This window comes from Aulonocara sp. 'chitande type north' Nkhata Bay, linkage group LG16, assembly GCF_057382095.1.
Source record: "Aulonocara sp. 'chitande type north' Nkhata Bay isolate Kocher_YH1m ecotype deep benthic linkage group LG16, A_spYH_male_GT1.1, whole genome shotgun sequence".
Lineage (NCBI taxonomy): Eukaryota > Metazoa > Chordata > Actinopteri > Cichliformes > Cichlidae > Aulonocara > Aulonocara sp. 'chitande type north' Nkhata Bay.
The window spans coordinates 33,687,302-33,713,462 of record NC_141359.1 but is presented as its reverse complement, the minus strand read 5'-3'; the positions used below and the strand labels follow the sequence as shown (position 1 = coordinate 33,713,462).

The 26,161-nt window shown below is 38.5% G+C and overlaps 1 protein-coding gene across 3 annotated transcripts in view; it reads right to left on the bottom strand.

The window, feature by feature from the left end:
- The window catches only part of dpp10 (dipeptidyl-peptidase 10 (non-functional)), a 260,752-nt gene that overhangs the window by 24,305 nt on the left and 210,286 nt on the right, over positions 1-26,161 (bottom strand). For all 3 annotated transcript variants that reach the window (XM_086266229.1, XM_086266230.1, XM_086266231.1), the window contains 8 exons: positions 21,378-21,430; positions 16,774-16,855; positions 12,281-12,401; positions 11,278-11,432; positions 8,201-8,298; positions 7,512-7,635; positions 5,482-5,520; positions 2,976-3,083 (listed from right to left, as the gene is read on the bottom strand). In XM_086266229.1, the coding sequence (XP_086122355.1) occupies positions 2,976-3,083; positions 5,482-5,520; positions 7,512-7,635; positions 8,201-8,298; positions 11,278-11,432; positions 12,281-12,401; positions 16,774-16,855; positions 21,378-21,430 (780 nt within the window). The remainder of the gene's footprint in view (positions 1-2,975; positions 3,084-5,481; positions 5,521-7,511; positions 7,636-8,200; positions 8,299-11,277; positions 11,433-12,280; positions 12,402-16,773; positions 16,856-21,377; positions 21,431-26,161) is intronic.

Genomic DNA, 26,161 nt, shown 5'->3' with positions numbered 1-26,161 from the left:
TTTTGTCCTCATGACTAAATAAATGTATAAATTTAAACAGACAAACACACAGGAGCACTGCACTCACACGTGACTGTAGCAAAGATGCCAGACAGTACATTGTTTGTTTGTAGCACAACAACAGAGATTGGAGAGACACTGTGGGTGAAATATGCTCTGCGTGCAGCTTAAATGCACCTTCAGGGAGAAGACCAGGTGGATGATTGGCTGTACGGAGTGTCAGACTTTAACATGCGAGACTGCTGGACTATCCTCAAGAAAACCATTTGTTAAGGTGGTGCCAGATTTTTTTGGCTCAAGCCAATAAAGCTTTCATTATTCAGAGGGTTATAGAATATCTGGCAACCAAAGGGTTAAGCAAAGTTAGGCACAAAACTGGCATTTAAAAATCAATCCGTTTTTACATCCTTCAGGCACTAATAATGACTGAAAAGCTCTAAAAAGTAAAAATAACAGTTTAAATGAAAATGTCAAAGAAGATGATGTTAAATACGTCCCAATCACAAAAGCCAGGCAGACAAAGAAAGGCACACAATCAACTTTGGAAAAATGGCTAAAAGATTGACAGACTAAAAAAGAAACTTCACAGTTTACAACTGTGCTAAAAACAAAAAAAAAAAAAAAAAAAACAGTAACACAAGCAAGGTTCTGCATCTTTAATGACAGCTATGAGTCCTGCTCGTTTCAGCTCAGAGTCAAGCCTCTTTGCTGGTTGTTGAATTGCTGCAGACAGTAGAGGCTTGGGGTTTCTTCTTCCTGCTGAAAAGGTTTTAAAAACTCCAATTTCTTTTTGCTACTGTTCTAATCTAAAAGCCCTTTGGCACTGTTTTTCAATCATCTAATAAAACAGATTTGCCTTTGTTCTAATCAGTCCAGCTGTCTGCACACCTGGACTCTAGTTTCTGGAAGGCACACATCTGAGAAGTGGGCAGCCCTTCCCCGTGAACGGTGGGGTGTATTTTTTGTTAGTTTTAGGATGATCCCTAAACATGTTGGCCCTTTTTGCAATAAAGCAAATTGAGTAGCGTTTTTGCTGGCATGTGAGTTTTTGTGCAGTATCTGTTGAAACCTTGAACTGGTTTGCTGTGGTGAAGGGAAAGCTCAGGATGAAAGCTGAAGTGGTTGATTTACTGCTTGCTTTATGTTTCTAAACTCACATATGTCCATGACCTGTAAGTAGGGACTGAAAGAATAAGACTGAACTTCCTCCAAACGATGTCTGGGCTCAGCCCCCTTTTTTCCCAGAAGAGTAATCACAGAAGTTATCACAAAAATGAGGTTTCAGTTAAAGTATGCATCTTAACAACAAAAGCCCTCAATACTGAAAAATGATGCCAAGCAGTCAAGACCCACCTCGCTGTTGCCTAAACTTGGTTGTCACAGCACTCATGTCTTAGGTCTATCTGTGAGACAGCACCCGCATTAACAAAATGGGAATATTCAGCTTTCTAGGAATGAGAAAATTTTGGTGAAATCTTCTAATCATAAGTGTAATAATGACTTATGTTTCCAGGGAATCACAAGTCAAACTGACAGAGGGCTCAGTGCAGCCTCTGCGACGATTTGATCGCTGTACCGGTCTGTAGTGTTTAAAAAAAAAAAAAAGTTGCACATGAAAGCAAGGATCTCCATTTTATTACATTATTACACACGTCATGAGTGAAGTAATAAGAATTGAACTTGCTCTAAACGGTGTCTGGGGTCTCACTTAGAGATGAGGTAGGAGCCTGGTTATTCAGGGGGAGGTCAGAGTAGAGCAACTGCCACTCCAAATTGAAAGGAATTAATTGGCTCGGACATATGACAAGGATGCCTCCTGGATGCCTCCTAACTGAGGCATTGCTGGGATGTCCAGGGGAGGGAAAACCTTGGGGGAGATCAGGATACCCCGCAGAGATGACAGCTCTCAGTCTGCTTGCATCTTTATTTCCCTGAAAGAAGTTGATTCTTACCTGACACGATGTCATAAAGCCACAAAACATTCTGGTTCGGTGGACTTTAATTGACCATGCACATCAGAAAACAGATTTATTATAATCATTCCAGTCGTGAAGATTATTATTATTATTATTATTTTTTACAAATATCAAAACAAAGTCGTTATTTTAATATAAAAATATTGCGTTATATTCTTTTTTTTTTTTTTGCCCAAACAGCCTGTTTACATTTTAGAACATTTATCAGACCTGACAAATCCATTACAGACCGAACAGGCTCAGCCAGAGATTTATTTCTGCAAAAACTAATACTGCATGAATTCTTACACTGGAGAACGAGTTCCCATAATTGGAAAACAATCTGAGGGAGTTAAAAACAGATTTCAAATAACCCTGCTTATTTCTGCTAACATCACTGAAATCTTGCATACAACTTGCAGATCTGTGGATGTGCATGGGAAAACTTTAATATCTGTGCTGATGAGAACAGGCTATTGGATTTTGTGCTTGTGTTGGTGGGGGGAGGGATGAGGGCTATCATGAAATAGATGATTATTGCAACATTTTAATTAACAATTCGACAGCATCACAAATAAAGGTGACTTTAGCTGCGGCTTTGATGCAACATCCATCGCATTAACATAAAGTCTTGATCTCAGTCCTTTATAGACTTTGGTCAGATATTGGTTTTATCTCACTTTGAGGTACATAGTGTCTTAGTTGCCTTGACACACAATAATGGGCAAATTTGAATCCTACAAAGTCCATGTGAAGAGGTTGGAGGGGTGGCAGGGCCATGTCGCATGTTTATAAGACAGGAGATTGTGGTCTGAGTCCACAGGACTTGCACTTTGTCAGATTTATATAAGCCTGCATTTTCCTAATTCTAAACAAGTAGTATTATCACCATCAGCACTTAAACTGGTATGTCACGCTCTACTGTCAAAGGATACCTTGTAGTTACTGAGGAAAATGAATACGCACAGTAGTTACACAATACATATATAGCTTTAAAGTGACTATGAATTCAGCATTCACCTGCGTAGTGAACATGGCAATATGATGAAACTCTCCTCGTCCTCCTTGTTTGACCGGCACTGTGAGGAAGAATCTGTTGCCATCTTTGGAAAACACGGGTTCCTGATTCTGTAGAAAGCAAATATGTGTCATATATTTAATATTATTTTAACAAATGAACCAGAATGTGCCTATTTATTTCTTAGAACATTAGACAAATTGCACATTTTCCAGTGTATCTGTAAAAGAAGCTGTGGAGCATGCTGAAGAGTCCTGCTTTCAGAGGCATACATTACATAGTTGCCAACTGCATGAACAAGTGGATGGAAATTATGCGCGGATGGCCTCCACAGCTGAGAGATGGCCAAACCGCTTTTTTACCTGAAAGTAGCAATCTGCAGTGATTGTATATAAAGAGACTGTTGACTGACTAAATGAGTGACTACCCATTTTGTGGGAAGAAAATGGATTGTTAGCATGGACGGCAGTGAGGAAAGAGGATGGATGATTTAACTCTATGTGGCACTTTAAGCAGGACAGTGGTAAAAAAGAAAGAAAAAACAGAAAAGTTTAGTCCTTGAAAACAGCTACTAAACTGTGGTCGGATTTTGGGAATTTAAATTCATAACAGAAGCCCTGCATTGCCTCATGTAGACAGGCTTTACAGTGCAGAGGGAGTTAGATGTAAATAAGGGGCATTATAAGAAATGAAAGGGGCATCATTGGTGATATGTGATTCATAGGGTATTTGATTCTATTTATGTATCTGGTGATGCTAAGTTCGCCTTTTTAAATGTGTTTAGCCCCTCAAATTTAAAGGACACACAAAGTTTATGGGCTGGATTAACCCTTTACCATAACTCACATTTTTTCTCTTAAGAGGGATTTTATTCTTCAAAAAAATATTCTTAAAATGAATTAAGGTAGTCTTAGTCTGCATACCTGGAGTAGTTGTCTGATAACAAAAAAATGACAGCCAAATAAAATGTCATGTGATATTTTATCTAAAAAAAACAGACATATGCATTTTTCAAACTAATTTAAATGCTCACTGATTAATAATAAATTCATATTTAAAATGAGTTTAAATTCAGTCCTTGTAAAATCCATAAAAAGATGCAATTTTAGTTTTAACTTGTCAACTAAATTTGGATTTAAAAGCCATGATCATCTGAGTAAAATTTACACAAAAATCCACATTTAACATTATGAAAAACATTATTAACACTATTTAAACTACAATAATAGTTACAAATGATTAACATAGAAGAAAAATATGCAATAATGCAGTCAGCAGGTACCGTATAAATTAAAAAAAATAATTATTAATATTATTAATAATAATAATAAAATAATACAATTGAAACCTTTAATGTGATTATATTTGTAAATTGCTCAGCAAATGTAGACTTTTGTCTATTTTTAATTTTTAAAGTGCGATTCTGTGTTTTTAGTTTCTCTAATTTTCACTACTGAACATAAACAACACAAAATCACATCACTGCACACATGATATTTGAAGAAAAGTTTAAATCTCTGGAACCAAAACTGTGAAAAATAGAAACCCTCTTTACTCTAAACTCTAAATTCTGCCTCAGTTTGGGATAGATTAACTAGAATGGATTTTTCCATGATGTTATATATTGGTATTGAACAGAAAGTCATTAGCAAAAGACCTGTCTGCACTGGCACAACCACAAAATTGAGCTTCTGTCAGATTACCACCTTTACCGATACACGCAGCTTGCCAAGGATGTCAGTTGGTTAAATTAGACACTGCTTGAGCCAGCCGGGACTACAAGATCAAATCCTGCCAGAAACTCTCCTACTCTGCCTTCATCACTGCTCTGATAAAGCTCAGAGCTGACTGCAGACCACCTTAGGAAGAAATGAAAACATAGATAAATGGGAAACTGATTTAAATCTGAACTGATGATAGTTAATATAATTAATTTATCAAAATGTAAAAGTAGCAAAAACATGTTTGTGTGTTGTTCTGGCTTTTATTTGGCACTGGGTTACTGAATATTCATAGCCCTTCCAACATAAAGCAAAGGGGCTGATGAACAAAAAGAACACATTATTTGTAAATTACACTTTTTACATGAAATGTTTACTTATTATATTAATTTGTGGATGCTAACAGTTTAAATTTTTCTTGAATTGAAAGCCTCAAGAATAAAGTTTAACATTTTTTTAAATGAGCCTCATAAATCAACTGAAAAACAGGCTGCAGTATTTTTTTTTGTCTATACCATAGAGTCAGGAAAAGGGAAAATTCACACATGTGAATAGTCTTTGCTCTCGCCTCACCTTTCAGTCTGTGCTTGAGTCAGTTTCAATATTTCAGGGATACAGAGACTTTGAGAGTGTCTATATAAATACAGATAACTAAGAAATTCTACTTTGTGTTGCGTAATTTTTGAAAAATGTTGAAGCAGACATGATTTTCAAGTGAAATTACAGCAATGGAGCACAAGCTTTTCAAAGTGACAGGCACTGACATGTAGAATAAAGAGAAGCTTACCTGCTTGGAGAGCCAGAGCTCAGAGCTTTCTTCATGTCTCTGAAAAACACATCAGATCAAAATGTCAAATGAGTGTTAATTCAGCCACATCATAAAGATCTTCTCATCTGTTACAGCCTTTCTTTCAAGGTTCTATTTTCTGCTTCTATTTGGTGCATTGTGGTTTGGAAACTGCACGATAATTGATGTAATCACGTTCTTTCCCAAAATCATTGGTCTTTTATGTCAGCAAAATATTTACATAAGTGGTATATTTCTAATACTGTGTAAAAGTGATGCTGGAGTAGCACTTCAGTGGCTCATTTTCCAGACATAATCATCTGTCATGTAATGGCCCCCTTATTTTGCTGTTTATTTTAACACACCACTTGGGACATCATTCCCAGTTTGAACCCTCATTTCAAACCAATATGCATAAGCAGAAGCCAGAGTTTTGGCAAGAGGGCTCTGGGTGCTGTTTCCAGGCCTCATCTAAGCTGCCTCTTGGCTGGACAGCGTGTTTGTCCATGCAAATCACACCAAATCAGAAAAGTGCAGAATTGGAGAGCGGCCTGTCCAGTCCCACGGTTCAACTGCGAGGTTAACACTGCTCTGTGTTGCCCAGTAAATATGGAGAGAATGTGGAACTGTGCTGCAATTTCGGCGGAATTTTTTCTCTAAACTAAAGAGTGCTTTTAAAACTTTTTCCGTCAGGAAGGCCAAAAGTACCTGTGTTTCTAAGTTTTGTTTTCATCACTCAACGACAAGTTACTGAACAGCCATTGGGTGAAACTGTTCTCAAAGAGGTATTAGGCGCTGTACCAAACCCCTCCTTGCTATAGTTTTGGTCGCTAGCAGTCTGGTCGCAGTCACCAGTTATATGTATGAAAGACACCAACTTGTCTTTGGTAAAGACACTTTGAAAAGTAAACAATGCACACTTCAAACTAGAATTTGCAAGTAGCTAGTGAGTGTTCCCAGAAAAGTCAGCATCTTCCATGCAAACTACTGGCAATTTGGCAGTCTGCTAACGACTGAAGCAGTTACAGGTAGGTACAGTACTCTGTGACAAACTCCAGCTAGCATCAACCATATCTTCAGCACCAACCTCCAGCAACCACTTCCCAACTGTCTCTGGGACACACATTTTTCTCGAACAACCCGACTTTCTCCGTGGCAAGCTAACAATCCAGCTAAGTAATAAGCTTTACAGCCATAATAACAGTTACAGGGGTTATTACAAGGGGGAAGACATCTCTCTGAGTCTGCATGGCACAGGTCCTCTGTGGGGAGAATCCTCTAATTGCAGCAATTAAGCCTCCTCCCATATACAGAACTTATTTCAGTAGAAACTTTCTGGATTTAAATGCTTCCATTAATATTTGTGTGATATAAAAATTAATGAAGTCCTATATTTTGTCAGTTTTTAGTGATCTGGTTTCAGAAATACTCAAACCTGCCACAAGCAAAACACGAGATATTAAGTAAAGACTTAACATCAGCTCTTTGATCATAACTAAACACTCTATCACATTAAGAGTTTAATGTGGTGCCTGTGCAATGAAGATAACACATGTCTGTGTAACTGCTGAAAAGGTTAATGAGAGTCATGCAAAAACAATCAATGTGCTTTCTGTTTAACATGAATAAAAGATGCCACCCTTGTTGCCTATCCTTACTTAGATCTTCATCTCACAGCAACAAAGCAGACAACAATCAATTGGCGATCTCAAAGAAGAAAAGGATCTAAAGTAACAAGAGCTGAAGTTAAGAAAGACAAGTTTAGAAAAAAATGCTCGTGAGTTTTACCTTGAAAATCAGATAAGATGTTCGAACTCACAAGGCAGATCTAGCCTTGGTCAAATGATCTCTTAGTTAAGTGCTAGCTGCAAAGTTTTTAAACATGAGTGAATACTTTGTTATATCAAAAACTGAGAAAATAAGTCTTTTTTCTATATTAAGGAAGTTAGCGATACTTTATAACATGAGATAAAAGAAGGAAAAATGTGTTAACAATTTTTCTGTCCACACAAAAAAACACACACACAGACCGTGACGCAGGCTCCGGTGGTGGTGTCACACACAGTCAGGATGGAAATGTTCTGGGCCCGGTTTAACCATCTAACAGATGTCTTGGTCTTGCTGATCCACTTCACCATTGTTACATAATGTTCCCTATAAAAAAAATTATATCATAATGGTCATATCATGTCCTGTAATTACATGTTCACAAGCTAGATGCTTTTTTAATTTAGCACATCTAAAACCTATTAACAACTACAAACAACTGCTCTACACACTTAAGAAAATGAACCATTTGCACAGCTGAGCTCACTGGTTTTTACACCTCTACAAATTACCTCAATGTCAAGCTGCTTTTTTCCTTTTGTTAGTTCTCTTCCACACAGTCCTATCATGCTGGTAAATGGCATGCAGACTTTCAACATTCATTAATATCCACTCAATTCTGGCACACAGTAATGCAAGATTTCTAAATGGTATTTGCAGTTGTAAAATAACTGTGACACCAATTGGTCATTGTTTTTTTTTTCTTCTTCATTTTAAGAACTGAAAGCAGTTTTAACAACTACATGCGCAGAGTGAAAGATTTCCCAATTACAGGTGCAAAGTTAAGAGTGAGAAAAAATGATCATCTGAAGTTTGAAATGTCAGAGGTATCCCTTTAAGTGGCACAGCAGCTGGTGCAAAAGATTGGCAGGGAAAATGCAGCTCCTCTCACCGCAGCTTGAGTGTCTCTGGAGGCATGAGCTCCAACGTGTGCGTCGGCCCGTAAAGGTTGACTACATAGAGCTTCACCGCTGGGTTGGGTTGACCAGCCTGCATGCAGAACCAACAGTCCAGAGTTCAGACAGAAATGTCACTTCACTGCTGCGGAAAAATACTTTATGCAACACTCTCCAAAGTGGCAACTGTGACTTATAAAGTGCTGCCAAATTAAGTGATTTCGAATGAATAATTCATTGAGAGTAGTCTTTAAAAACTTAAATGCACATATGGTTATGCTATTATGTGGAAACAATTTAGAATTTTTTGTCACACAAACTGAAAAACAGATACAAAAAAAGACATAAAGAAGAAACACTACATAAATACTTAAACTAAAGCAAGTACACATGACAAACAGACATGTTAAACTTGACAATTTCAACATTATTCTGCATACAGAGGAGTCCTAGAAAAACCCTTACCTAAACAGCTTTAACACTACTGGAAACGTGCACTATGATTCCTCATTTGGCTGACCAGATCACTTTTTTTTTTTTTTTTTGCATTTAGAGCAAAGTTTAAAGCGTTAGGGGTATTGTTTGAATTAAGTTCATATCTGCTATATTGCATTTTATTTTCAAATGTTTTCACAAACTTGACCAGGGTGTTCCTGGCCTTTCACCCAATGACAGCTGAGAAGTTTAATAGGATACTGATATGGTGCAGACCTATAAATACTCAGGTTGGCATCTGCACAACAAACTAAACTGGCCTTGAACATAGATGCTCTCTACCAAAAGGGGCACAGCTGTTTCTTTTAGCTAAGAACGCTTAGATCCTTTGAGATCTCCAGCAAATGCTGCATGTTTTACCAGTCAGTCATGGCAAGTGTCTTTTATACTGCACTGGGAGGCAGAGGGGAAGACAAGGACTTTGGCTTTTGGACAAATAGCTAAAAAGGAAGGAAAGTGGGGTCATTGGTGTTTGGTGGAGAGATGCACAGTGATCAGCTTACTTCACTGAGCTGCAGGACAGAACGGCTCAGAAGATCCTTGGTGCTCACTGTCATCAGGTTATTGAACACCTGAGTCAGTGGATAAATATCCAAAAGTCAATAGCCAAGGACCCCACAGCCATCTGTTACTTGCTCTGGCTGTCTCTGTTTCCTCTTCAACCATTTAACTACACAATTCTTATATAAAAATAGCTTTTTTGGTGGTTATTTAAATATAGTTAAACACATGTTAAATTATTGTGATAAATTTGTTATTTCTCACGAAACACTAAGTAAATTCTTTATTCCTTTGTTGGATCATTTATGTTAAATAATATAAACAAATATTAAATACAAAATACAAATGTTAAATATGGCTTTAGAATCAGTGTGGCTGTTTAGATTTTTAGACAACTAGGTCAGCCGTTATTATACTGTTTAAGCTAAGGTAAAATATAAAAGTGTAATCATTCTTGTCTCAGTGAAAAATTCTACCCATACTGGAGCAGGAAACAAGTCACAACTCTTCACTGGCTTGTCTTGCAAGTGGTGCCTCTTGTTGTTCGTCATCAAACTCATCTACTACCAAAAAACTCAGAAATACAGAGAAGCTTCTATGTGAATAGACTACCAAAAGTCTATGTGCTGGCCTTAAATATAGTTTACACACAGATGACAAATGGTCATCTACAATTATCATCACCAGGGGGCAGTGTCATGAAAAACTCTTCTGTGGGCAACTCTTGCTTTTGTAGCTCTTGTAGTCATTCACGCTGTCATGGAAATGCGTGTTAAACAATAAAAACCATCTACTGCAATTTCCCCCATTATTCTTCCCCCAAATTCCGCTGAGGTTCCCTTTCCCTTTTTCTGCCCTCTTTTCAGCCAGTTAGCATTCAACCCATACAAGTGTCAGTCCTGTTGGGCTATATGTGGTGTTGTTTTCTAAGAGGATTCTACACAAGTGCTTCTACATCACATCCATTATATACACGGAATTCTTCTCTCTGTGTAGCCAAATACATACGAAACCAGCTGATTTTTTTAAGAACATCTAAACTAAAAAAGTGTGTTACAACAACAGCAAGTAAAACACTGAGCAGAAAAAAAAACCATTTTGTATTATCACAATAACGTAAACAACCATATCTTATAGGCTACTATATTTCTGTAAATTAAGCTGAAGCATGATAGCATTGACACCAGCTGCTTTATTTTTACTTTTATTCTTCCTCTTCTTTTAGCTTGACTAATGGAACCCAATCTGTCCCCCCCTCACCCTAGCTCTAGAATCCTCTTCTGTCACACCAACCCTGTGGATGTCCTCCTACACTACACCCAAAACCTTCTCTGAGGTTCCCCTTTCCATCCAGTCTGGTAGCTCCATGTTCAAAATTCTTTGTCCAAGAATCCCAGTTCTATTCTATTCTGCTCTGTTTATATAGTGAGTCACAACAACAATCACCTCCAGACTGTTTATATTGTAAGGTAAACCTCTGCAATAATACAGAGAAAACCCCAACAATCAAACGACCCCCTTTGAGCAAGTACTTGGCGACAGGGGTAAGGAAAAAATCCCTCAGGGAGTGGCAACCATCTGCTGCGACCGGTTGGGGGTTGATGGGAGGAAGACAGGATAAAAGACACACTCTAATATCCCTTCTCTGTCCACATGTCCAAATCTCAGCTCCCAAACCGCTCAGTCTGAGCTGTCCCTCTGACATGCTGATTTCTATTTCTGTGCATCCTGGTCACTTCCAGTGAAAATCTTAACATCTCCATCTTTACCAGCTACAGCTCTGCCTCCCTTCATTTTGTTAGGCTCACAGTCTCCAAACCATAAACTATCGCAGGTCTCCATACCATCTTGTTAATCTTCCCTTCCACTTTTGATGGTATCATTCTGTCACAAATCACTCCTGTCACTCGTCTCCACCCACTCCACTCTGCCTGTACTCTCTTAAGTCACCTCTTTTGTTCACTGTCTGTTGACTTGGATGGTTGACACCAGGTATTTAAATCCCTCTTCCTTTTATTTAGGATAAAGGATAATGTATGTGTGTTATATGCATGGATGTCGCCTAAGTGACGGTTACCTTGGGGTAGGGGTACTGCTTTCCTTTTGGGTATGTCATGCCAGTGAAGCGAGGTAAAGCCATGTTGGGAACCAAAGTGTCATTGAGAACCAGGAAGGCCAACCTCTCTCCATCAGGAGACCACCAGTGAGCCACATGGGTCTGGAGGATCTCCTCTGTTTGGAAAAACCAGCAGAAAGTTTTAATCATTAAATTAATGAAAGGGGGGGGGGGCTGGAAGTATTAAAAATAGCTCAACATAAATGCTGTTCTTAAAGTCACAATGTGAAGATTTTTATATCGAGGTCCCAAATTTGAAGGCATCAGCTAATATTAGTTAAATTACTAACTGTACTGTAAATGGGCTCAGTTTAGTATAACGAGAAAACGCTTGTGTTTGAAGACCTAACACAAAACCAAACACATATAAGTGGAAAAAAGGGGGTGCTAGAAGAATTTGTGTTAAATTAGGTGTTAATCTGGGTTCAAGAATCACAGATAAGTAAATTACTTTATTACACAAACATAATTAAGAATAAAAGAGAAAAACAAGAAAACAGCAGTTACTGAGGTTGCTTGCCTTTTAAAAAAAAAAAAAATTTACATAAGCTTCTTTTCTCCTGAGAGATGGGGCAAAGTGGCTAAGTGTATGCAGTGCGTGTTTGCTTAAAGCACATAAAATGACTCTTCACACCCACTGGGGAGATATGAGCAACAGAACAAACGTTATGAATATTTAATAATGGTAACATTTCTAAACACAAGAATTTTTAGTTTAATGAGATAGTGTGTCAATGCTTTGAAATTAAGCAGACATATTTTTTATTCCAACTTCCCAATAGTTAAAGCTCACTGCCACAAAGCAGTTTCTCAGCAAGTCATTACATGCATAAAGGTTTGTCTGTAATTGGCAATTTCTTGCCTGGTTTCTTCAAACAACACCCAGATAAATGTATACTCTACGCAATTTTGCTAGTCTTATTCTCAGAATGTGAAAAAATGTTTGTAGAAAACTGATAGGTACCTTCATAGAGCCAGTCAGCAATTCCATTGAAGATGACCCCGTCTTTTCCCGAGGATGTTAGCCTAAGGGAGTTACTCTTGACATCCGACTGATAATAGATGTTGTTTTCAAATATGTAGATCTACGGAGACAAAGCACACACAGGAACAACTTAATATGATACAGTAAGAAATAAGGACATGCTGCCAAACGAAAAATTGGTGCATGACTCTAAAACTTATTAAGCATGTGCCAAAGTTTGGACTGTAGCACACATGCACTGGATTAACAGTTACACTAAATGTGCACAGTATCTGCTCAGCATCCAAGCAATTCTTTTAGGATTAAAAGTGCGAGCCAGTGCTGGTAAGCCAAGTGATTAATGCTAATGTTCTGTGTACTTTATTTATGAAAGTAAGCTCTTACTCCTTAACAGCTCAACAGTAACTTTAAAATCACAAAATCTACCACTGGGATGTTAAAGTTCAGAGATTTGCCCTCAAAAAATCAGGAGGATTTCTCAAAGTCCCCAAGTCTGTGAGTGTCGACATTGGAATTGGGCCCATGTCTTACTTTTTTTTAGAGATTGTCATGCTAAATTGGCACTAGAGTTCCCTAACTCTTTTTATTTCTATTTATTTATTTATTTTGGCAGGACATGAGAGATCGGCTCAATCAATTAGATCTGGGCTACAACTTAAGCTTGGCCATTTGTTAAATTGGCACTAATAAAAGCACTAGCGATTTAGTTTCTGTTTGTATTGTATCCATGGTCGCACAGACATCTGTCATTGTATTGCACTAATACGAATGAAAACTTAAGGACCAGTCTACAAAGCCAAAGGCTGGCAAACCCAATTTCCTGTTTTTGTCTGCCACCTGGATAATACTACACCTGACCGCAATGCCCATCCATGTGGATGGTGGGAGAGGCTGGCAGTACCGTGCTATCTTTTTCAAAGGTGTTTAGCTTGGCTTGGTGGATCAAGTCTCACCCAAAAGATCCTCACGAGTGAGCCACCCTTCGATCTCTAGTGGCACAAAAGCATCAATGGTTTCTCCAATCCAGGAGAGGTGTGTATCCATGAAAAGACTGTTCAATTGGAATGGTTAAGTACACGAATGGAGGCCAAAATGAGTTTGCTCAGTGGGGTTCTTGGGCTCACCCTTAGAGAAAGGGTAGAAGCATTGAGATGGTATGAGCTACCACTCCTTTGTCTTAGAAGAAGCCTTTCTGGGAGTTTGGTCTTCTGATTTATAGGAACTTTGTGGGCATGTTCAATCAAAAGGAGCTCATGGGGCATTCAAAGACCACAGGAGTCTCACCAAATGTTGCACTGGCTCTGGAAACGTTGTATGCCCAGAGATAATGGTGGTCTTTTAAATACTTGGAGACTGTGGTCTATGTCCTATTTGGAAAAGTTCTGAACTTGTTTCACTTGTTAGAAAGAAGTAGGTTAGGGACTAAAATCTACTTGGTTTGGTTTTTAGCACTTGTTTAAATGAAGCCACTAAAAAAATGCTTGGGAAGGTTTAAGTGGTAAAATTTACTTGGGGAGGGTTTAAGCAACAGACTTTGTGGATTTCTTAGGATTTCCATGTACATGTAGCTGTCCAGAACCAAAAAATTAATTATCTCAGATCAAAGAAGTATCTGTATTCGGACCTTCCCAAAAGCCAGAAGTCTGTTGCTTTATATGATCTTACATAAGAATTCATTAGCAAGGAGCCTCTCCATGCACTGACATAACCTCACAGTCAGCAGAGCCTTCTGCCGTCTGGCTGGAAGACATCCAGATAACATCAGTCCAGTAGGCAGTCTGTGCAGCATGTGCTAAAGGGTTCTCTAAAATGTGAGGGCTTATTATTATGATTGTGAAGTGAAGATTATCAGACATTTGAGGTTTTATTGCTGCAGGTTGGATTAAATTGTAGAGGCTTGAAGTGATGTCAGCAATAACAAAAAAATAAAAAAAAAATAAAAAGGAAAACAGTTTCAAATAATCTAAACAACACAATTTCTTTTTTGGGTTTTTCATGTAACAACCGCAACAATTTCCTCTACTAACTGGAGATAGCATTCATGTAAGTAAAGCAGTAAAATGGTTGACTTGAAAATTTGTCTGATGAATTGAAAGCAAGTCCTTTTCAATTTCTTTGGAACGTTTCTTATAGTTAGGAATGTGATGCGGAATTCACAGTGCTTTAATAATTAATATGCTACACGCAATCTCATACTTCCCCATTGTGCAAGAAACTATACAAATGTTTTCAGTACCTGAAATAATTTTCAATATTTGACATTATATGAAAATGGGGATGGTTCTAAACAATAAGAGTAGATGGTGACATTATGGGGTTTAAAATGTATAACATAATCCACCACAATTTACAATGTATGTATGTATAAGGAAATTTTAAGTTCTGGTCATTTAAAGGTTGTACTATTTTACAGCAACCATGCTGTGTAAAACAGGGACAGTCCATGCTTCCGATATTCCCTGTAAGTATCCTACTTTAAATAGGCTCAAAAACCAAGATAGGTTATATGTATACAGTAGACTTTGTAACAATACAAGCTACTACAAAAGAAACATGTTTTGCCAAAGTTTAATAAGTTTATTAGTAAAATTTAAATATATGAATCAAGGCTGCGTTTAAAAGTAAAAATCTGTTTTCTAGCAACAAAGGAAATAAATGTACTATGGCTAAAAAAAGAGAGAAATTGCTAAGGTACAATGGTTACCAAATTTATTAGACCAACACCCAATGTAAGGCTTTTCCCAACTACCAAATCATTTTATGTTCTTGTTATCATTTAATTATCAGTATGTGCAAGCTCTTTAATTGAATTGTTATGTTTAATGGTGAATTATAATTGTTTTTTTCGATAAATTTTCAAATTAGCCATTTCACAAAATAACAGAGCAGATTATTATTATTTTTGATTAATAAAGCAAATTTACATTCCTCATGCAATGTATGAATGTGTACTTGATTAATTTCTTCGTGGAGACTTTCAGTCCTAATAAATAATATTTTAAAACAGGTTTTTGACAGTTTTCTAAAATCTTTGTATTTCACTGATTTGGGGATTTTGGTCTATTCATACTTCAAATATGCACTAATTTCCAGTTCCATAATAGCACAGTAGGCACTCATTAAAACTCCTCGATTCTTTTTAAAATCAAGAATTGTTACGCTCATATTCTTTGCTAAAATAAGTACACTTTGATTTGGTGGAAGTTGCCAACGTTATCTAAGAATTACTGGGAAGCTTAGCCATCATGTTAAAAAGTGTGTTACAATTAAAATTCAGTAAGCCGCTCAAATGGGACTTAATTACAACTTTGTAAACTGTGAAAAGTCATTATCTTGTTAGTTAGTGTCACTGTGCATGTCCAATCCATTCTTTAAGACTCTACGGTGATGAATGGACAGCACTAATACATATTCTAGTCATAACTCTCAGACATCTTCCTAATGAGAAAACACAAATTCCCAAAGAATTACTGTGAAGCTCACTTACAGCCGGTTACAGCGAAATACACGCCATGTCATTGTTTCCAAAGATGCACTTCTGCCTAATGATGCTGTGCTTGCCACTCGAGAGCTAAAAAATCCTCACATATGTCTACCTCACCTCCTTATCACCATAATGACTTCCTAATGGAGTCGTGTTTGATTTATGCTCAAATATTCCACACTCAAATTTGCAAATATGGACACTGCAGCTCTACTATGCTTTTTAAGCCTTTTAGCTGTCAACAAAACAGCCTTCCCATCTGTCCTGTACAGATACATAAAAAAGTATGATGGAAGAAAATTAGCATTTAATTAGGGTCCCCTCAAAAATGTGAACCTGAGCACGTTAAGTAGGACATTGTGAATTACAAATAGCAGCACGAAATTGACGGCAACAGGGCACAAACAAAGACAGCGTTCGGCGTGGTGGAAAGTCATGTGACACAATGTCATCCACAGGCCTGGAGCTGAAGATAAATTCCTAATTTGTGGGTTCCAGAGTCGCTGATCCTTCAAAACGCACTATTTTATTTTTCTGTAGAAACTGTGAATTGGCTGTTTACTGGATGCCAGATAAAGACTGTAGGACTCAGCAACAAATGTGCTGGCAAAAGCAAAGAGAAGCCATTGATTTTGTGTCTAAACTGATTTAACTGAGTAACAAAAACTTATAATAATAGATAAATAAAAATCGTATCTGTTTCATCCATGTAATTTGATACTTATGTTCAAAAATGAATGAAAAATATTTTAATTGGAGTAAATCTTACATATCCATGAAACAACAGGGCTGTGCAAAAGTTGCATAACCTTGTAAATGTTACAAATAAATTTTAAATATCTTTTTTTATTGTTATCTACCTGTGTCTGATACCTGATACCAAATCTAAGTGTTTTAAAGAAATGGCATCCAACCCAGTGTAGTGAAAGCAGTGCAAAGTGGAACTAAAAACAGGTTTACGGTGTGAAAAGATTCTCTGTGTCCTCACCAGCTGTTGGCCTTGCACCCCCCAGGCAGCATACTGGAGAACTGAGTTAACCACCTCAGGAGGGTCCAGCTCCCAAACCTCCCTAAAGTAAGGAAAAGAGTAAATAGAGGATAATAATCACTCAACATCCACTGGTGGATAATGGCTAGGCTACTTTTTTAGATGAAAATTATGGAAATGTGCAATTCAATAGACCACTTGTGTGTGTGTGTGTGTGTGTGTGTGTGTGTGTGTGTGTGTGTGTGTGTGGGGGGGGGGGGGGGGTACAATGCAAAAACAATGAGTAATAACAGCAAACCTGTAAAGCCAAAGTGAATATTGTTGGGTTCCTAGGCCCCCATTTTGAATATTATTAGCTCATTGACTGACCATTAACAGTTACGACTTCCATATACAGTGGGGCAAAAAAGTATTTAGTCAGCCACCGATTGTGCAAGTTCCCCCACTTAAAATGATGACAGAGGTCAGTAATTTGCACCAGAGGTACACTTCAACTGTGAGAGACAGAATGTGAAAAAGAAATCCATGAATTCACATGGTAGGATTTGTAAAGAATTTATTCGTAAATCAGGGTGGAAAATAAGTATTTGGTCAATAACAAAAATACAACTCAATACTTTGTAACATAACCTTTGTTGGCAATAACAGAGGTCAAACGTTTACTATAGGTCTTTACCAGGTTTGCACACACAGTAGCTGGTATTTTGGCCCATTCCTCCATGCAGATCTTCTCGAGAGCAGTGATGTTTTGGGGCTGTCGCCGAGCAACACGGACTTTCAACTCCCGCCACAGATTTTCTATGGGGTTGAGGTCTGGAGACTGGCTAGGCCACTCCAGGACTTTCAAATGCTTCTTACGGAGCCACTCCTTTGTTGCCCGGGCGGTGTGTTTTGGATCATTGTCATGTTGGAAGACCCAGCCTCGTTTCATCTTCAAAGTTCTCACTGATGGAAGGAGGTTTTGGCTCAAAATCTCCCGATACATGGCCCCATTCATTCTGTCCTTAACACGGATCAGTCGTCCTGTCCCCTTGGCAGAAAAACAGCCCCATAGCATGATGTTTCCAGCCCCATGCTTCACAGTAGGTATGGTGTTCTTGGGATGCAACTCAGTATTCTTCTTCCTCCAAACACGACGAGTTGAGTTTATACCAAAAAGTTCTACTTTGGTTTCATCTGACCACATGACATTCTCCCAATCCTCTGCTGTATCATCCATGTGCTCTCTGGCAAACTTCAGACGGGCCTGGACATGCACTGGCTTCAGCAGCGGAACACGTCTGGCACTGCGGGATTTGATTCCCTGCCATTGTAGTGTGTTACTGATGGTGACCTTTGTTACTTTGGTCCCAGCTCTCTGCAGGTCATTCACCAGGTCCCCCCGTGTGGTTCTGGGATCTTTGCTCACTGTTCTCATGATCATTTTGACCCCACGGGATGAGATCTTGCGTGGAGCCCCAGATCGAGGGAGATTATCAGTGGTCTTCTATGTCTTCCATTTTCTGATGATTGCTCCCACAGTTGACTTTTTCACACCATGCTGCTTGCCTATTGTAGATTCACTCTTCCCAGTCTGGTGCAGGGCTACAATACTTTTCCTGGTGTCCTTCGAAAGCTCTTTGGTCTTGGCCATGGCGGAGTTTGGAGTCTGACTGTTTGAGGCTGTGGACAGGTGTCTTTTATACAGATGATGAGTTCAAACAGGTGCCATTCATACAGGTAACGAGTGGGGGACAGAAAAGCTTCTTACAGAAGACGTTACAGGTCTGTGAGAGCCAGAGATTTTCCTTGTTTGAGGTGACCAAATACTTATTTTTACAAATCCTTTACAAATCCTACCATGTGAATTTATTGATTTTTTTTTCACATTCTGTCTCTCACAGTTGAAGTGTACCTCTGGTGCAAATTACTGACCTCTGTCATCATTTTAAGTGGGGGAACTTGCACAATCGGTGGCTGACTAAATACTTTTTTGCCCCACTGTAAATTGCCAGTAGGTTGTTGTCTCTGGCAGATTATGTTAAGGCTTATCACCTGTTAGAATGGGTGGAAAAGCCTTTCAGTCATGTGTCGAAGACAAGAGATGTCTGTAAATGGTCTGTATTTGTATAGCGCTTTTCTAGTCCCTAAGGACCCCAAAGCGCTTTACACAACCAGTCATCCACCTATTCACACACACATTCACGGCAAGCTACATTGTAGCCACAGCCACCCTGGGGCGCACTGACAGAGGCGAGGCTGCCGGACACTGGCGCCACCGGGCCCTCTGACCACCACCAGTAGGCAACGGGTGAAGTGTCTTTCCCAAGGACACAATGACCGAGACTGTCCAAGCCGGGGCTCGAACCGGCAACCTTCCGATTACAAGGCGAACTCCCAACTCTTGAGCCACGATCGCCCTTCTGTAATAATTTTGAAAAACCAAATGGAATTATATTAAAAACTGGAGAGTGAAAAACAGCCTTATGTCAGTGAGATGGTAAGGACCGATGCTGCTAAACCTTTTCTAAAGCATCTGAGCGTCAACTCTGCCCACCTCTAGTCAAATTTCATGCAACAGAAATGATGCGCAACAGTGCATTTTAATCAAGGTTGCCTCTCTACTTTAGCCATTGGTTGAGTTACAGGTGCAACAATTGTGACCTTATCAAATGGCAGCAGTGGGCCAATACATCTAAAGTCAGAGGTTAAAAAAGGAAAACAAATGTGCAAAAACAGTTTTTAGGGGAGCACCCCCCCATTTTATTTATTCAATGTTTATATAGCACATGCTTTGTATCAGTTTGTTTCTTGCTTTAGCTGACAATGGCATGCACTTTGAAATAAGCCCAAATTGGCCATAGACCCATTTGTCTGATATCAGCACAGACATGACAGAGATTAAAAGGAAATGCCAGAGCAATGCCCCAAAATGGCACAGCTTTCTAAAATAACACTCGTGTTTGAAAAGGATAATCCAATCAGCTGTATAAAGTTTTAATCTCTCTCTGATTAGTAGTCAGAATCCCGCTCATGACTGTGACTTATGAAACTGGCAGGAAGTCATTTGAGCATGTCCTGGACTGTTACTTTGGATTGAGACTTTGTGCAGAATGTTTGGAAAATCAGTCTGAAAGCAGCGGGATGCCACAGACTGCAGGCTGATCTTCAAACTTTATTTTGACTGAACATAAAATTTAGAATGGTAAAGTTTCAATACTCTGCACAAGCTAGTGAGAGTTCTGGGGATATACAAAAAATATTCCCAGTCTGTACTTGAGGTAGTCAACTTACTACTTTCCATTGGATGTGTTGTTTCCTCTATTTGACTGCAATTGATACAGTTCTTGTACTTTTTGCACTTGTGTGTAATTTTACATTGCAGAAATGTATAAACCATAAAGGTGGTTTAACCCTTTGCTCTAAATACATACACACCCATAAAATCTGTCTTTTGTTTTAGTGTAAAAATATAACAAAGATCATTTTGCAATTTAGGATTAGTTCAAATCAATGATAATCATACTAATTATTAACATTAAATTGTACATCTAAACAGGTAGTAATAGTAGTATTAGTAGTATTAGTAGTAGTAGTAGTAGTATCTACTTGCACTGTGAAGTTCTGTGCAGGTTTGCAACATTAGGCTGAGTCTGGGTAGAGAGTACAGCCACATGCACTTCAGAATTCATTCAGCTCCTCTATCAGCACTCACATCATCAATAAACACCAGTGATGCAGTTCCTTGCTTACTTACAGCCACACAACATAACATCACCTCCACCATATGTGAGAGATGATGTGGTATGCTTCTGCTCATGACCTGTTTCTATCCTTCTTCATATTTTCTTCATCCCACAACAGGCTGATAGCACATGGAAGGAAAGCTTATGCAGTGAGGACACTGGCAATGGCAGCTTACGCCTTTCCATTATCCAGTGGATTTGAATTTCTGCTCAGCTAATTATTCAACAAAATAAATGTATTCTAGGTGAACAATACCCTGACAGCCACGATGCTGAAAGCACCTGTCTAATATTGTGTATACCCTGTTGGAGTAGCTAAAACAACTGTAACCCCCGAAATGCATTGGAGATGACTCCATTGTGTTTCAGCTTCGCCTGAGCTGATTGCATGAACTCAATTATTGCGATTCCACCAGATGCGCCACTGTGTGTGATGTCTCACAAGTGGCTCTCTGGTGTACCCCTCTCCCCACTGGATGAACTTTGGGCCTGCACTATGGCCCAGTATAAGATAAACAAAGATGATTTCGAATCATGCAAATAAACTCCAGTATAGCACAAGAGGAAACTCTAGGCAGGCAGGTTTCCCTGAACATGTGGGGCCCTTAGAATGCAGCTTGGGTCTGCTTGTTTATTAATCTCAGTCAGCTAACATCTGGAACAAGACAAACAATCCAAATAACAGACATACAGTTTGTTTCAAGCGTGTCACAGCATGTAAATTGATCCCACAGTACTCTATTCATTGTACATAGCTTATATAAAAATTCCTGTGTTCTACAAATTTGTCAACCCCTGTGAGTCATGGATATTTTTCCACTAATGACAGGTGTTACTACCAAAAAGGTTGCCCCTCAGTAACCGCTGAGGAACACTTACCGAGTGTGAATATTGTAGATGCTGTAGGAGGCCATGTAGGAGTGGCGATAAACCTGCAGTGAAATAAAGAGAGAATGGAAGAAAGATTAAAATATGACTGAAGCGTTAACGAGAGAAGCAGAAGTGTCACGATAATGACATCAGGACAAAATAAAAATGAAAAGAAGAAAGGCATCAAAGAAAACAGATTGCTGGCTGTTCTCTGTGATAGAATTTGTAGACAATGCAATTTGCATGGGTGACAGCTGTGGGACGAGACATTTTAATTCCATCTGAGAAACCCATCATCGCCGAGTGCCTATGTGCTCAAAACTCGGGAGAGACAGAGATGGAAAGGAGCGAGGGAGAGGCATTCAAAATGACAGAGGGGTGCATGTAAACTGTCTGAACCACCACCCGCCTACCCCCTCTGGAGAAGCTGTGCTTGACATGATAATAGACCTCTGACCGTGGCTAGTGATCGGGGACAGAAACAGCCCAGATTTTTGCATTCCATCAGGAAAAAGACACTCAAGTATTCAGCTCTGATACAAAGAAGCAGAGGAATTTTACAAGCGCCAACTCTGACATTACATTCTGTACTAATGTAAATATTAGTGCAGATCAGAGCTGCAGTTGACTGGGAATTGATGTAAGCCGAGACATAATGTTATTCCACTCATCAAAATGAGTACAATTGTTTCACCAAAGGTAGTTAGTATTGTCATTTTCCTTGATTGGAATGGATGGCTGAGTGGATGGATTGATGGATAGAAGTCTATTTTTTCCTTTCCCACTATATTAAAGTTTAGATTTACCTATAAAAGGACATGAAGACAACAAAACCTTCCAAATGGTCAGTGATATATGCTTGAAATCTTATGGTCCACTGTTTCAAGGCTGTAAAACAATATTTTTTACAGCCTTATTATTTCTTTCTCTACAAACAAATACAAAAACAAGTACAAATCTATTTACAGGTGAACCGGTTTCATCCCCAAACTTTATGACTTTTTCATAACATTGAAAATAGATAGAGCAATCGATCTTCAGCATGATCCAGTATTATTACTTTATCCTCAGGCATCAAAGAGCCTTATCTGAAACAACAGTCTGAAAACTAAGTGAGAAAACTAAAAGGGGAAAAAGGAGGAAAAACAAAGTTTAATGACATGAAATCTGCATAAAGGTTATGAATTCTGCAGAGCCCCAGATGGGGGCTCTCACTAAAATAGCCATGACAAGTCAACATGAGTGATCTCCCAAGCTGGAAGGGAAGTTGATCTAACTCTGATGACTCTGACAAATGCTTGTGCTCCCTGTTGTATGCTGTACAGCAACTGAGTAGAAATGAAGATGACACAAGCACATTTCACAACATCTGTGACATTTGCACTATGTGAGGGCTTAAAAAGAATCCAGGCAAAATCCAACTACTAGCAATAATGCAGACAAACTCAGTGACAAGGTTGATAGACTACATTTCAGCTAACTGTATACCACTAAACTTATATTAAGATATGCTTAAAAATGTCCATCCATCCATTCGCTTCCGCTCATCCTTTTCAGGGTCGCGGGGGGCGCTGGAGCCTATCCCAGCTGTCATAGGGCAAGAGGCGGGGTACACCCTGGACAGGTCGCCAGTCTGTCGCAGGGCCAACACACAGTGACAGACAACCATTCGCACTCGCACATTCACACCTAGTGGCAATTTGGATTATCCAATTAACCTATAACCCCACAAGTTGCATGTCTTTGAACGGTGGGAGGAAGCCAGAGTACCCGGAGGGAACCCACGCAAACACGGGGAGAACATGCAAACTCCACACAGAAAGACCCCGGCCTGATGGTGGAATTGAACTCAGGACCTTCTTGCTGTGCGGCAACAGTGCTAACCACCGTGCTGCTTAAAAATGTCTAAAATCTTTTAGAATTCTTACATACAAATCGTCCAAGTGAAGAAAAGGAGAGACTTGCCCTTAGAAATTGTTTGTGGATGTTATTGCAAGACATACTCTACACTCCAGTGGCACAAATGAGATCTTTGATTTGTCCCCGGTCAGACTCATGGGGATGAGCCAGAGGCTACGAAGACTCATCGTGGAAGGTGTTGTCCAAGATTTACTTTGACCCATTCCTTCAGGCTGTGCAAGCCAAGAAGAGACTAACCAATTTAATCTTTTTTTTTTTTTAAATACCTTATGCCTCCTGGCACGTTTTCTCCCCGGTACCCTGTGACAGGAACATAACTTGACTTCCTCAGCTTGTATTACTTGGTAAACATTGTTTTCTCACAGATACAGAGCTTCTCATAGATGTTATGAAACATATCCTCCATCCAAAAATGTATTACTATATGGACAAATCCATATATATATTTATTTAACATATCCCAGCAATATAACTGCCCGCTTCAATCCTAGGAAGAGACACAGATCCCTTTGGGGCTGCGTCAGGAAGGTTATCCAATGTAAAGAAATCTGCCAAATCAAACATGCAGAGCTACCTGCTGCGGCGATTCCTTTTGAATGAGTAAGCAGACAAAAATAGCTTCTTTATCCTTTTAATATAAACTGAGATCTACGCATATAGAACACAACAAAGAGGCAATCACTGCTGTAGCTCAGAGTTTAAATTGCTTTGTACAGTGTGTGGTAATTATGGATGAAATATAATGTTCCTGTTTTAAGAAGCTACAATTGAATTTGTTAGAGAAGGTATGTGAAAATGTGCAGACTTCACATTAAGAATTACAGTGAGGCAGGCATGCTAGTTCATTTATTTCAGACATGAGTTATGTGACTGTCATTGATATGGATTTGTGTATTTACCGCATGCTGTGATCACATTCTCTTAAAATATTGAATAATATAGTTTATTTGTCCAAAAAGCTTATAACAGCCCAAAGGTAGATGTCGGGCAGACATAACAACATCTTTAAATCATTTACAATAAAAACTCTTCAATACGTAACAGAGTTCATTTTGTGTAATGTGGTTCATGGTTGTTTAACAACTATGTGGTGCAAATATCTGTGTATAATTAAAAAAAGACTTTCGAGTTGTCGCGTTCATTTTAGTCTACAATTGTTACAGTTTGTCCTTTTTTAATTCTAAAGTTTTATGCATTTGGGAAATAATAATAAAAAAATAATTTTGTGTTTACAAGGTTCTAATTTTTCAAATTCTAACCAGAGAAGAACAACAACCCTTGAGTACAAGTACACTCCGTGTGAGTAAGTAACATGAACAATGATTGGTAATTGTTTCCTGTATGACTTTACTTTCACTCTGCCACATCATTGTGGAGGAGTTTTGGTTGACTCTTTAGTATTTCTGCATTTCATTGAGGTTTGTTGGCATTCATTTATGCACCCCACCACCATGCTTGACAGGTGCAGCATCAGGTGTTTGGGAAATACAAAAAACTGCGTATTTTTGTTCATTATTGCTAAATATTTATGTCCTGGTATTATATGCCAAAAGCACATTGTTCCAGAAGTTCATGATTAGATACTATCTAGAATGTTTTCCATGTGTGACAAATTTTTCTCATTGTAGAACGATGAACTTCAGATCGTCCATCAGTCCACAAACACCTGGATGCCCCTGACCAACAAACTGCCAAAATTTCTGTTATTATAGACGTGGTCACTTGCTCATGACCTGCCACTTACCCCCTTAATTTTTATTGCCGCACTAAGGATTTATTTACTTTTTCACACACTGCTTATGTATCTAACTTTTTGGGGAAATAATTGACAAAACATGCTATTTGTTGTTGAACACATGAGGTTGTAATTATCTAATTTTAAGATCTGCTGAGACCAGATAAATTTTATTATATTTTTATATGTAAAAAATTAGAAATGACAAAGCCCATACTTTTTGTTTCACATGCATATATGTATTTACTTTTAAAGAACAAACCATGAGGATGTTTCAATCAAGTCCAAAAACAGGAGGGAAAGGAGAGAGAATGCGTTTTTGACCTTGTGCTTAATACATAAAACTTAATGGGTCTTTATCTACCAGAGTTTATGTCTGTTGCACTGAGATGACAAGTTATTGCAGGTTTAAGCTTTTTTTATAACGGTATGTCGGCTTTCCCTTAAATATGAAATGGCATAATAATAGGTTCACTTACTAATGAGGATTAAGTCTAATCCCTGAAGAAAACATCACTATATTTTTATAAGAGCACTTGAGGAAACAAAGCAGATGTTTCTTACAATCATGGAAGTCAAAAGACATTTTGAAAGACTGCAATAAAGCTTTGGTTATGATGCCTAAAGCACAACCAATAACAATAAGTTGGAACATCAATAATAGAGATTCCTGTTCATCAAGAGAGTGAATTACTGGTTAGAGAAAAGAAGATTCACCAAGGTCCAAGTGACTTATATCGACTTTATGCAGAGTGTAGCTTCTCAGTGCATACTGAATGTATTGTGGCTAACACTGAGGTTGAGTGTGTTCAATATAAATTTACAGGCTTTATTACAAATATCTTTCAGTATAGCGGAGAACTGTGCATGGAAGTAAAACCTGATTCTTCATAGTGCACTATACACATTTCTCAAACCCTGACAGGCTGAAAATTCCTCTTTTTTTTCTTTTTTTTTTTGACATGAAACAGTCTTTACAAGCCCCAAATGAACTTTTCAGTGATATGCCATTAGTTTTAGGTGTAGAGCACACATGGGTATGGTGACCTTTGTTGCCGACTTCGTACTAAAACAAAAGGTTGTGACATTTTCAGCACTCAATGCTGTGAAGAAGAATTTAATGTCAAGAACCGAACGT